The sequence below is a fragment of the Pelodiscus sinensis genome, chromosome 7, assembly GCF_052426305.1.
Source record: "Pelodiscus sinensis isolate ZL-2025 chromosome 7, ASM5242630v1, whole genome shotgun sequence".
Classification (NCBI taxonomy): domain Eukaryota; kingdom Metazoa; phylum Chordata; order Testudines; family Trionychidae; genus Pelodiscus; species Pelodiscus sinensis.
Window position 1 is genome coordinate 68,927,644 of NC_143058.1, and position 13,483 is coordinate 68,941,126.

The 13,483-nt window shown below is 41.7% G+C and overlaps 2 protein-coding genes across 6 annotated transcripts in view; one reads left to right on the top strand and one right to left on the bottom strand.

Moving 5' to 3' along the window:
- GLS (glutaminase) overlaps positions 1-4,671 on the top strand; it is a 120,935-nt gene extending 116,264 nt beyond the window's left edge. Inside the window, exon 18 of the mRNA XM_075934201.2 lies at positions 1,285-4,671. Within this exon, the coding sequence (XP_075790316.1) occupies positions 1,285-1,441 (157 nt within the window). The 3' untranslated portion in view covers positions 1,442-4,671. The remainder of the gene's footprint in view (positions 1-1,284) is intronic.
- A 5,065-nt stretch (positions 4,672-9,736) lies between these two features.
- Positions 9,737-13,483, bottom strand: part of STAT1 (signal transducer and activator of transcription 1) — a 45,455-nt gene continuing 41,708 nt past the window's right edge. For 2 of the 5 annotated variants that reach the window (XM_075934198.2, XM_075934194.2), the window contains 2 exons: positions 12,795-12,897; positions 11,419-12,009 (listed from right to left, as the gene is read on the bottom strand). In XM_075934198.2, the coding sequence (XP_075790313.1) occupies positions 11,986-12,009; positions 12,795-12,897 (127 nt within the window). In that variant the 3' untranslated portion in view covers positions 11,419-11,985. Of the gene's footprint in view, positions 11,254-11,418; positions 12,010-12,794; positions 12,898-13,483 lie in introns of those variants that run through there. The other 3 variants (XM_075934197.2, XM_075934195.2, XM_075934196.2) reach the window with 3 other exon arrangements.

Here is a 13,483-nt window from a genome sequence, read left to right on the forward strand (position 1 = left end):
GGAGTTCCACTTGGCTGCAGTGCCCTCCCAGTACCTGTTTAATCGGTTAACCAGTGTGACATAGTGTGGGTACCTTGCTGGTTGCTAGGCTTGGGCTGTGGGTGACCCCCACTGGCTGCTGTCTGTATCACGGCCCAGCCGAGTAGCTGATGAGACAGGGAGGTAACCTGTTCTACCGGTTACCTCCCAGGGAGAGGAACAAAGGAAGGTGGAATGCCACCCCTGGCTGAGGGGCAGGGCTGGAAGGGATAGTTAGTGTCTGTCTGGGATCATGGAGGAGACAGCCTAGGGAAGGGGCTGGCATTTAGGGTCCCAGTCTCCCCCATCTCAAGGGGGGCTGAGGCATCCTAGGCCTGCCCTGTAACCAGATTACACCTGTGCTGTGCTGTATCCTGCAGAAGCAATAAATTCTCTCTATTCTACTGACTGGTGGAGTCTGTTCGTACCACTATGGGGGTGCAGGAGATGGGGAAACCCCAACGCGCCGTCACAACCGGTTAAACACGTTTGACTGGTTAACTAGTTAAATGGGATTTTATATCCCTAATGAGGTGTAAATAGCATCAGCATGTATTTAGCTATTTTTTATGTTTACTGTTTTGTCTAGTTTGATTACCCTAATTCACAAAAGTGCACTCGTGCTATTAACGAGGGCTGGAAAAAACAGTTATTGTCTTTTATGATTTTCAAATCAAATGTGTTGTTTTTCATTTTTCAAGTAAAAAGTTTTGTTTCCAGTGACAAACAGCACAGATGCTTTCAACCTTGGTTTCTTATTTATTACCAGTGGTCATTTTGGAGTCTACATCACTGACAATGTTTATGTTGAGATTGGATTCTAGAAGATATGATCTAGGGATTATTTTGGGGAAGTTTTAGGGCCTGTGTTGCACAAGAAGTCAGAATGGTCCCTTTTGGCCTTGCACTGTTGAGTCCTGGGTAATAAAATGCCATGTTTTGTCTGTGGTGACATCTGTGAAATCACATTGATGTGACAGAGATGTGTGACTGGTTGGGCAGAAATTTATTAAACAATTATACTGAAGCACAAGAATGAATGGAATCCCACTCATTTTGTTAATTACTTTGATGCTGAAGGGATAGAAGAAGAAAAGCATCCGTTGTCAAAAAAAGGTTGGGAGCTATCATCTAATTAATTGAAGGTACTTACATAGTCACTGAGCTTAGTGCATAGTGCACTAGCAATTGTTGACTCAACCATCGGAATTCAGTGGTGGATTTACTTGCTTACTGATTTTAGAAATATTGTGCTCCCTGTTTCAGATGGAATAACACTCCTATGGATGAAGCTTTACATTTTGGACACCACGATGTATTTAAAATTCTTCAAGAATTCCAGATTCAATACACACCTCCAGAGGATTCCAGCAATGGAAAGGAAAATCAAACAGTTCATAAAAATCTAGATGGTTTACTCTAACCATCTTCAGCTAGATCCCAAGAATCAAATATCTTACCTATGTTGTTGTGGAAAATGAGTATGAAGAGCGTGTGTATTTCTGTCTGACAGTGGTGTATATTTTACAGATTATTTATTTCAGTGTTACAGGAATTTTCTTCATGATATGCAGCAGACAAACCCATCGCTCCAAAAAGCAAAAACAACCCTTAAAAATCTCTCTCCATAATGTGAGCAATATTACCTCATGTTACATATAATTGATGTAAAAGAAGTATTAGCTGTTGATATCTTTACTGTGCACTACTTAATTTATTTTTGTGTTCTATGTATATCTTCAACTGTAGTCAGGAATTTTTCTGCTGAATTTGCATTTCTAAACAAATCTCTTACAGTGTGGCCAAAGTGGAACCATGCTGCTGCCATGTGCAAGTGTCACTGTAGTTTTGCTAGATTTCAGCAAGTTGTGGATGCTGGTATAGATTTAGTTTGGGTTTGTGGAACAAGGATCTGCACTTATCTTTTTTTCCCTCATTTTTTTTCCATGCAGCCTTGTTTAACATAGTCACTGTGTCACCTTGATTGATCAGTCCATCAGACTTCACAGAATGCTGACCACAACACACTGTTCATGTTGCTCTAGCTCCTTCAGCCACACACTGACCCAACTGACAGTGGCACCAGACACCCAATTGGCAATAGCGCACCACAGCCCAGAACCCCAGAGCTCAAGTGAGTCACCATCCTCAGCTTCCCAGGTAGCTAGAATTTCAGGTGTATGCCACTACAATCTGTTGTTTATATAATGTAAATCTCAAAATGGTGACATTTGCCAGTGGTCTTGGCTAATTGTTCTTAAAGATTTTTTTTTCGGGGAATCTGTTTTAAGGTTGGTTTGATGACCAAATGACAGGGGAATATAACTTGTGACATTTTTTGAGCTTTTTCTTTCAAATGCCCTCGTCTAGCCTCACTCTCTGTCCATATTCAGACAATGAAGTGCTTTTTCTTTAGTTGGTGCTTCCACAGTATTCATATATATGCATTATGGGGAATCTTGTAGACTGCAAAATAATTTATCTCAATCTTATGCTTTGTCCTTAGCTGCAACTGCACCAAAAACCATTCAGGGGACTAAAAGTATGTGAAAGACAAAATACTTAACCAAATATTCTAAATGAGTTAGGCGCACAATAAAAAAGATGATGGATTGAAATAACTTAGAGAGGCATAGAGCTAATCAAAGCATGAAGCAAGATTGTGATTATGCCAAACTGTGGGTCTAATGTTCTTTTTAGGCTGGCATGAATCTTCACGTTTTGTTGAAACTTCTGAAGTTCTACTGGTATAAAACAGGTCAGAAATCAGAAACATACACAAATCAAGTTGTTCATTTGTATGTAGACTGTTTCATTTACCCTCATCACTGTATAGTCTGTGTCCTACATACATGAGTTACAAGGAATTTAAATCCAAACATTCTATTTTTGGAACCATTATATTGTATCAACTTCTTGCCCAATGCAGCAAGCTGATTACTGACACTTCCATATGAAATCACAGAGTGAAGTCCCTTAAAAAAAAACTGGGTAGGAGAGTGCCCATTTTACAGTACTGAAAGTTGGTGATAGTCAAGCATCAGGCAGTGGAATTGACACCATTTATGGGCACTGCACACATCTCATGCATCTCAAAGATATGGCAGTAATAATTCATCCATATATCTCAAGATGCCCACTGTGCACACGAGAAAACTAAGGCTTGGAGAGGTCACCTAGCAGGTCAGTGGCAGAGTCAAGTTATGGAACCCATGTCTCCTGCAGCCCACTCCAGTGCTCTAGTCACCATGCACATCACCTCCCCATGGAAGAGAAATCAAACAGAGGCACTTGATATTCAGCACAAGCAGTGGCCTATCTAGCTCATAATAAAGATGCTGTCTTCTAGTAATTTGAAAACTTAAGTCCCTAAAATCTGATTAGTGAAAAATGCTTGCCTGGCATAAGTCATGCTTTATTCCCTCTTGATCTGATATTACTGTTCTCAAGCTACTTTTTTGCTTCAAGTCAGTTATTCACCGTAAGGCCTCATGCCTTTTTAAATTAGCCATGCCTTGTGTTGCATCCATCTTCCTTCTTAACCAAGAACTGGATGGGATACCCTTTGAACCCTTCTTGGCCAGAGGGGGACACTGTTGAGAGCACAAGGCCCTGTCTCTGCTGCATTCCTACAGAGGATAAAACCAGGCAAACTAAATCACACATTTTCCTCCATACATTCTTAGATCTACCTTAGGAAGTAAAATTTCTCAGGTGGGGCTTCAGGGGTATGGATTTGGTCTCAATCTACGAGACACTTCTATTTGTCTCTCTCTGGGTTGCTAACAAAATGTATCCTCTGCTGGCTTAAAAAAAAAGTCAGTGATCTATTTTGATGAAATCAGTCAAATTTACTTTGCTCAGACAATAAATTTTCCAGAAGGTAGGTAGGTAGGTATATGCACTGAAAGATAAAGGTATTTTAATTAACTATCAGTGAGCTTATGACTGTCCCTAAACCGAATGCTTTTCTCCCCCATATTAAGAGCTTTTAGCAAGATTTATAGCACCGATGCATTTTTATCAGGACAGTTTTGGTAATATTTTCCTCATTGTACCAGGAGATATTATTTTGCAAAGATTGTGCCCAGTGGAAGCAGTGCATTTATTTATATATGCAATTATTTATAAATGTTGTTCACTTGTTTGGCTGCTCATCATTGCTGGCACTGACACACAGATTTTAATTTAAATGGCTTATCAAATACTGCCATCCTTATGCTCCAAAGAGTTTTCTGTGTTGTCATATATGTGCTTATGTATCACTGCAGCTAGAAATGGTTAAGCTAACTTAATGCTTTGTACAAAGAAATATTGTGCTGATCTTAGCGTTAATTATCCCAGCTTTTTTGTGAAAAATGTGATGTAGTGGACTGATACCTTTTTAGCTACAGAACTGGACAGTCAATGAGTGTTTTCATTGATGCTATACTATCAGCAATTGTGACTGATTGATGTGACATTTTAGATTTCTTACTGTGGGGAATAGACAGTGATGAATGTATTTGCGTTCAGCAATTTCTTGTAAGTGAATCTAAATTTAAAATTACTAGAGCTGTACTGGTTCTGAAAATGAAAGATATTTATTTTAATGAATAAAATCCAGGTATTATTGCTTTTTACAGCACAATTAAACAAGAATACCAAAAATTATTGATGTATGAGAGTTTTTTTTATTGGTTAGTTATATCATTTACCCCCCTCTAATAGAAATAGCCAAAGCGAGTGGAATGTGTGGTGCCTTTCATCTCAGGCGGCTTTGAAGCCTTCTAGTATTGAGGCTACTTTTGTACTGGGAAGGTCTTGTGCCAAGCTTTAATTATAGCATCAATCATCAAGCGTATTGAATATTCTCTCTATATATATTAAAAAAAAATTCTGATGGCAGAGTGATGTCATTGTGTCACTCTGCATCCCACAGCCTCTCCCCCCTCCCTGCTGCTAATCCCATTAGCTCAGAACTAGGCTTCTAGCCCTTCTCTGCAAGCCCAGGCTTGTAGTTGGGGGGGGGGGGGGGGCGGCGCACCAGAGGCCCACACTGATTGCAAGGGGGGAGGTAGAGGCCCTGGCTCCCCTCACCAGCAGCTGGGGGCCGACGGGGCACAAGAGACTGGGGCTGGTTCAGAGGGTGGGGTGGCAAGTGCAGCTAGCAGGGGGCACAGCCTCCTACCAGTTTCAAATCTAAAAGCCTGAAAATGCCAAATAGGCACGCTCAAGCTTTTCTTCACCAGTACAGGTGCCCAGCTGGTGATGGAGAAATGATACTACAAAGGCATAACTAACCTTCTGTGGGTATTCTAATCAGCAGCTGGTCTTAAGGATGTTTCTATTCTTTAGGAATAAAGGTTATTGCTGGGATGAGGAAGATCCCTGAATCTGGTGAATCAGGAATTAGATGGATGCTCTGGCTTTTGAAATAGCTAAGAACCACAAAATGAAATAGGGATATGCAGGCATCATTTTTGCTTCTGAAGTTTCCTTAACAAAGCCCAGCCTCATACTATAGCAGAAAATTGTGGAAGCAATCAAGGGATTCTACTGAAAACCATCACCACTTATCCTAAGTAGATCTCAAATTGGAGCCAGGAGTGGAGACTTTCATGGTTTCAAGATGGGAATGGTCTTCTGGAGCAAAACCCACCTTTATATAATGTAATACAATCAAACAATCTGATAGAGAATGACAATGTCTTCAACGAACACCTTCAATTTCCTCCAGTGATGGTAGACGAGCGCATCCTCACACATGATTTACAAATTAGACATACAGGTTAGACCTCCCTGGTCCAGGGCCTGTCCCATCCCAGATGAGGGATTTTGCAGGACTGGTCATTTCTTGCCCTGATGCCATCAGCCCCCTCTAGCCCTGGCCCAATCACTGCCCTCGCAGCTGGATTCCCCTTCTTGGTGGTCCTGCTGTCCTGTCAACCCCATCTGCTCTACTGGGCAGTGCTGACACCTCTGTGCACTGGGTAGCTGCACTGTCTCTGCTTGCTGGGCTTCCACTGCTGTGTGATACAGCCCCACCACCTGTGTGCGCATTGGGTTCCTGCTGCAGCCCCACTGCCTTTGCATACCAGGCTCTGATGTGCAGCCCCACTGCCGCTATGAGCTGGGTTCCCACAGCTGAGCCTGACACCTGCTGCTGCTCCGGGCAGCCACATATCCACTGCGGCAGATTCCCGCTGACCTGCCAGCTCCCTGGTGTTTGCCCTCCACTGGAACTCACTGGTCCTGGAACATCTGTGATCCTGTTGTACCACAGATGTTGCCGGACCAGAGTCCCTGTTAAGAATGCCAGTTAAGAGAGTTTCAACCTGTAATAAAAAGCAGTTTCAGAGAATTTATCCTGACTGCTTAACTACATTAAAAAGTGAGTGCTACTAGGCATCAGACTAGCCAAGCCCGTGAGGGCCCATTCTAGGCTACTACTATCACCAAGTCACAATACAATGAAAAATTAATTTTGTCTGAAATAAGTTGCCCAGCATTAGTAGGAAGAGAAAGCTGTATTCCTGGTTCTAACAAGTTGGAGAATTTTTAAAAAATAACTTTGCATCTATCTTCAAGTGATTCTGAATATTGTAAAAACAACGACAAGTCCTGTGGCACCTTAGAGACTAACAGATTTATTAGGGCCTAAACTCTTTGCTGTTTTTGCAGATACAGACTACCACAGGTATCCTTCGGAGACTTTTCTGAATAGTGTGTTACTGAAATGAGGCACAATAGCAGCTCAGTGGCTGCAATGAAGATTTTATATACTGCCTCTCTTAAAAGCATCCATGCTGTGTGTCTTGTTCTTTTTACAAGTGTATATGCTAAAAGGGAAGATGTTCAGAATCATTTTCAAGGCTTTTTCCAACTGCTCCCTCCTCTCTTCAGAAAGAAGGCCCTGAGCGTATTTACAAGGCCATTATAGTTTACCTATTCATGCCCCTTCCTCTCACAGAACCAGCTGACTTCCATACAGAGATGAAACTGCCCCAATGGTCTTGCAATCAGATAGAAGCCTTCATGATGTCAAAAATTCAATGAAATTTCATGAGTCCATTGTTTTTTTAAGATTATTGTATCAATCTCATTTATTAATAACCATGTGACACTAAGTGACACTTCAGGGTTTTTTTAACCTGGAAAAGACTATATCTGGTATTATAATGATCATCCATGCAAAAATGGCATAAAGCCATCTATGCCTGGTAAATCTTTGAATTTGTGAGAAAATCTGACTGGCAGATACAATATGAATAGGTATTTGAAAGATATTGTACAGAACACATCACAGGTCTTACATCTACATCACTTTACTTGATAGCTATTAAATATTTATGTACATTTAGCTACTCTAAAAAGAGAACAAAAATAAAATTAAGCTGTTGATATATTTTTCATTTATGATCATTGATTTTTTAGATAGCGGAATCCAAATAAAGCAAACTGGCACGATTTTGCCACCTAAGCAAACATTCCTCACGGATCCTTTCAGGATTTTTCATAGTCAGAAAATCATAGTCCTTTCTTTGTGGGCAGCAGTGATGTAAAACTTTAACCACATGCAAAACTTTAACGATGAGCCTATAGTCATTGGTTAACATTCACAGTAACACACCGGCTCCCAGTATGCATGGGGAGGCAGCTTAAAAGCTGGTTCCTATAGAACCATCTGTTGCTTCATGCCCACTGCTGTCCCCGTGTAACAGCTGAAATTTTCAGCAGTTACATAGTTACTTAATTCTATGAATTTTAACATCCCTAGTAGGTAGCACTTACTGGCACGCTTTACCACTTCCTTTTTACGAAGCAGGCTCCACCTTTTCAACCTATCTGACCAGTTTTCAGAGAAGTAGCTGTCTAAGTCTGCTTCAGCAAAAACAAGGAGTCTGGTAACACTTTAAAGACTAAGAAATGTATTAGGGTAGTAGAGCATAAGCTTTCATAAGCTACAACTCAGTTCCTCAGATGCTGAAGAGAAAAAAAGACATAGGGAAAAAATACAGAGATGGGAGTGTTACAACAGTACTAATTAAATCAGAATGGATGTGGCTAATCTCCAACAGTGGTGAGAAAGTGATTGTTCCTGAATAGTAAATGGAGAACTACGCTGTGTGTTTTAGACCTTGGTTCAGGGTGTTAAATTTGCTTATAATTCCAGCTCAGCAGTGTCTCTCTGCAGTCTGTTTTTCTGCCTGAGAACGGCAACTTGCTAGTTCAAAACTGCTGATTAAAGTGCGCCCCCACTGGCTTTTGAACGTTGCCATTCTTAAAGTCTGATTTCTCTAAGGCTATGTCTACACTACAAAGTTTTTCCGCAAAAACCGACAGAGCGTCCACATCTCAAGTGAGTTTTTGTGGGGAAAAAAAAACCCACAGTAAATCGACAAGATAGAGGATTTTTGCCAGTAGAGTTGGAATATCCTCATGGAATAACTCCTTTCTGCGCTACAGATCTTGCGCAAAAAGGCATGAATGGATGCTCCGCAGGGGTTTCTTGCACAAAAAGAGCCTATCGCAAAAAGCACAGGTGCTCTGATGGTCATTCACAGAATGGCCATCAGAGCTTTCTTGCACAAGAGCATCTGTGCAGTGTGGACGCTCTCTTGCACAAAAGAACATCGCTTTTGGAATGCGCTTTTGAGGTGTGGACATGCTTTTGTGCAAGAAATTTTAAAAGCTTCTCGCACAAAACCCCTGCAGTGTAGACAAATCCAGACAGAGAGAAACTGCTGAGTTGAAAGGCATATGCAAATTTGACTTCCTGAACCAAGGTCTAAACAAACACATGGAGTGGTTCTCATATTACAACAGGTTATTTCCCATTCAGGAACTCTGACCTCACCACTGTTGGAGATTAGCCACATCCATTCTGATTTAATTAGCACTGAAGTCACACTTCCATCTCTGTATTTTTTTCCCCTCTTTCTGTGTTTCTTTTCCCTTTCGGCATCTGAGGAAGTGAGTTGTAGCTCATGAAAGCTTATGCTCTCCTACCCTAATACATTTAATAGTTTTTAAAATGCTACTGCACTCCATGTTGTTGTGGCAATGTAGTTCCATGTCACTTATAAGCTAATTCGCAAAATGTTCCTCAGTGCAGCAAGAGCCAAAGTATTACAGCTATTGAAACTCTGAGGAGAGCAAATTAGTGACTTCCTATTTCATGAGGAATTATGAATGCGTAGTGAGATTTGAAAATCAATGAAATCTGTGTAAGGGACCATCCTCATTAGGTAACCATGACTTAATTAGCTTCCAATCTATTGAGAACAAGTCTTCTCTTCTAGACTGTCTCCTTCCTCCAAGTACCAAAGCTTGTGTGGGCTATAAGCACCTAACACAGTCACTTGTGACTCATCTTGCTTTAACCTGTGGTTATGAATGAAGATGCGCGTCCATGCAGCCCTCTTTCAGATAATCAATATTAAAAATGAGAAGTGTTCTAAAACATGACTTCGTTAATAATGGGATGCCCAGTATGTACAGGAGGGCTACGTCTACACTGGCCCCTTTTCCGGAAGGGGCATGTAAATTTCACGAGTCGTCGTAGGGAAATCCGCGGGGGATTTAAATATCCCCCGCGGCATTTAAATAAAAATGTCCGCCGCTTTTTTCCGGCTTTTAAAAAAGCCGGAAAAGAGCGTCTAGACTGGCCCCGATCCTCCGGAAAAAGTGCCCTTTTCCGGAGGCTCTTATTCTTACTTTGAAGTAAGAATAAGAGCCTCCGGAAAAGGGCACTTTTTCCGGAGGATCGGGGCCAGTCTAGACGCTCTTTTCCGGCTTTTTTAAAAGCCGGAAAAAAGCGGCGGACATTTTTATTTAAATGCCGCGGGGGATATTTAAATCCCCCGCGGATTTCCCTACGACGACTCGTGAAATTTACATGCCCCTTCCGGAAAAGGGGCCAGTGTAGACGTAGCCGAGAAGTGTTACCCTCTCTCTCCCCCCCAAAGAGACTACGGGCAAAATCAGTGTGGTCAGTATAAACATGTAAAGCAGCAGGGACTGTAGTCTGTGAAAATCAGCATAGTACCACTGACTTCAGTGGGGTTGTGCTGCAGTCAAGCCCTTTAGGGTATGTGTGTGCTTCAGTTAACAACCTGCAGCTCACCTGGGCTAAGGGGGCTATTGAATTGCAGTGTAGCTGCTTGGGCTCATCCTAGAGCCCGAGCTCTCAAACCCTGCAAGGTGGGTGGGTCCCAGAGTTCAGGCTGCACCGTGAGCGAGAACAGCTCCACTAACCCCTTAGCCCAAGCCTCAGGAGCACAGGCAGCTGGCACTGGCCTGCCACAGGTTTCTAACTGCAACCTGGGCTAAAACAAATGTGTTATTTTTCAATTAAGGTAACAGTGCTTCTTTCGCTGTGGGGTGGAGATGCTAGGAGTGCTGTTTGTTATTACAAAGAGGAAAGCAAGACACACTTGTCCTCTGAATGGGCTTGCTCATACTCTCAATCAAGTCAACAGAAAAATCTCAGCGATTTAGTGCACATCCATCTTCTTGGCCTGCAGTCTGCCTGGCCAAGAGCTGCCTCTGTCAGTTTGACAAATGTGCATTTCTTGAGGATCTTTCAATTCTCTATTTTTCAGGCTTAATCCCCCCACCAGTATCAATGTTACAATATTTTGTTTGTTGGGATGGCAGCTATGTCACAATGACAGACATCCCCCCTATTCATAATATACTTTGGGTAACAGTTATTTAAAATTAAATTTTAAATTTAAACTTTTATGTGCTTTGTGACTACTTAGTGGACACATGAATTTTCATATTAGACAATAATTAATTCTGTCAATGTCACAGCACTTTAACCCCCACAAGTAACTACCAGCACAGGTGTAGGCTATGACATCTGTGCAGCAAGAGCAAAGACCCGCCGGGGAGAAATCCTTGCAGTTAGTTTGCAATGATGGTTGGAGGGAGGGCAGTGTTTGGATTAAGGACCCTCTGAGGAAACATCTCTCTACTGCCTCTCAAAGATTTTACTGAACTATACTCCACGTAAGTTATTGTGCATAATTCTACAGTGTCTGGCTTTCAATTCCGGTGTGCCATGGCTGAAAACAAAATATGCAGCATGTGTTCAAACACTGTTCTTTGGGGTGACATAACAGCCTTTGGGAATATTCTACATGAAAAAGATTTTGAGAGACGAGACATCCTCTTCCATGGGTATTTCTTTTCTCAATGAGTAGTACAAGTAGTAGATCTGTATTCCACTCTTACCATAACATGCTTTTTTGTAGTAAAACAAAATAAAAAAAGCATATGTCACTGATTTAGCAGAGCAGAAGCAAACAGCCCAGTGCAGTTTGTGGCTGTACCCTTTGAGGAAGTAAGCTTTCATTTTAAAGAAAATATTCTAGATCTCTTCATTGCAAAAGAAAGCCTTCCAAGTGTGAGTCAAAGTGCAAACTGAAGCTGTATTGTTTGTGTATGAGGGCAGTCTGAAACCACTCTCACAGGTGTGAATTACCCTTACTTTAAAACCTGAAGACAACATTATAAATGTCAACATAATTATTTCATTTGAGATACATTTAGAATAATTGGGGGCTTCTCCCATAAACCTACACTGCTCTCCCAATCAAAAGCCTCAACGGTCCATAGACTTCCAGCTTCCCGCCCCAACCTTCTCTCCTGGAGTGTTGCAGTAACAGAAAATTCTCTAGCCCATTGAAAATTACAATTAAACAAATGTAGTATCACAATCAGTACCATACTCTAGTTATTATTCATTTTTATACTTAACTCAGTAAGAAGTTCAATTCCTTAATTGAACTGAAGCATCAGCCTGATGCACTGGTGTGCCACACTATTCAAGGGCTTCCCTCAGAATTTGGAGAAAGCTAGCCACAAACTATACAAAGCCTTGAGTACCTCGGCAGGCTGTGGAACAGGGAAGGAGAAAAATGCAAGCTACCTAAGGATGCACATGTGCAAACGGTATAGGTGAGAGACCGGGACCACTTAAGTTGGATAGGCTGAACACATCTGCAAAGAGAGCACAGGTTAATTAAAAAAAACCTCTTAAAATCTAGCCTAAAACAAACCATAGCAAAGAATGTACTAAAATAGTCTTACACTTAAAGTCTACTGTAAAACGTAAGTGCCATTTACTATTATTTGTCATGGTGTTACATAGTAAGAGCATTAGTACTGTTGTGCTGCTATTTGTTTATGGGGCTTAAACTCTGACAGCAAAATTGTTAAGTAATCCAAAAAATGGATGTGTTACTCAGGGTTTTCAGAACCCACTACACTGGGGCCACTGCTCAAGCTGTCCTGGGACCAGCTGCCCCAGAGCAGCAGTGTGGGAGCAACAGCACTGTTGGCCACCCTCCACCTAAAGCTGCCCCCCCCCGGCCTGGAGCAGCTGTGGGGCCCCAGGCTGCTCCCTTGACTCCAGAGCAACAGTATCTGCCAGAGTACCTCCTCTTGCCCCTGGACATAGAATCAGGTATTTATAGTACAAGACATGGACAAGTCAAGGGTTGTGAATTTTATTTATTACCCATGACCTATCCATGACTTGTATTATAAATACTCAACTGACTTGTACCCTTTAGCTCTAACCTGCAAAGGAATGTGTTTGCATTTCCCGCTAATTGGAGGTGGTCACTTATTCTGGAAGGCTAGTTTGTGTTCAAATCAGAGTCAATTTAAAATACGAAATATTCCATGTCAGGATCAAAAAGGAGCCTTTTAAAAGCAAAATTATGTATCCACTCCCCTCTCCTCCCACTGCTACCACACACAAAAAAACCAAACCAACATACCACAGTATCAATTTCTGCAGGGCTCACCATTCGAGACACCTCATCAAAATCTTCAGGAGACATGGGTAAGAGGTTTTCTGTGGTCTGGAGTCTGGACGGGTGGCTGACATGGAGAGAAGAGATAAACCTTTGGTGTATTAATATTAATTTCAATAAAGTCATTTCATTTAACATTTCAAAATCCTTTTACTTCAGTTGGTTGATTTTTAATAGCGTGTGTCGCTCACCATGGTATCTGGCCCCCTCTCATTCAATTTAAAAAGCAACAAGTAGAGTAGATGTCACTGAGAAGGGTGATTCGATGAAATTATATCTATCTCATTTTGCAGTAATGGTAATTATGCAGTCTGATTAAACTTGAGCTGTCGGAAGATACCACCTTTCACCAAGAGAATCCATTACAAGGGACTCCTTGGCTTTATGCAGAGTGTCATTGAAATCTTAGGACAGCTGCAGACCCCAGTGCCTATGGACCCTCTTGCCACCACATCTACACAGGGATAAAAAAGCCATTGCTACTCTAGGACAGCTGAATCAGGCTGTGTGGATGAAAAATTACTGTGTAGCTCCTGTGAAAATGCAAGATACCAGAGTTCACGCTTCAGCCCTAGCCAAAATGTCAACATAATTTTTAGCCCTGCGAACCCAAGACAGCTGATTTGGGCAAGCCATAGCTGTGCTGTGGATCT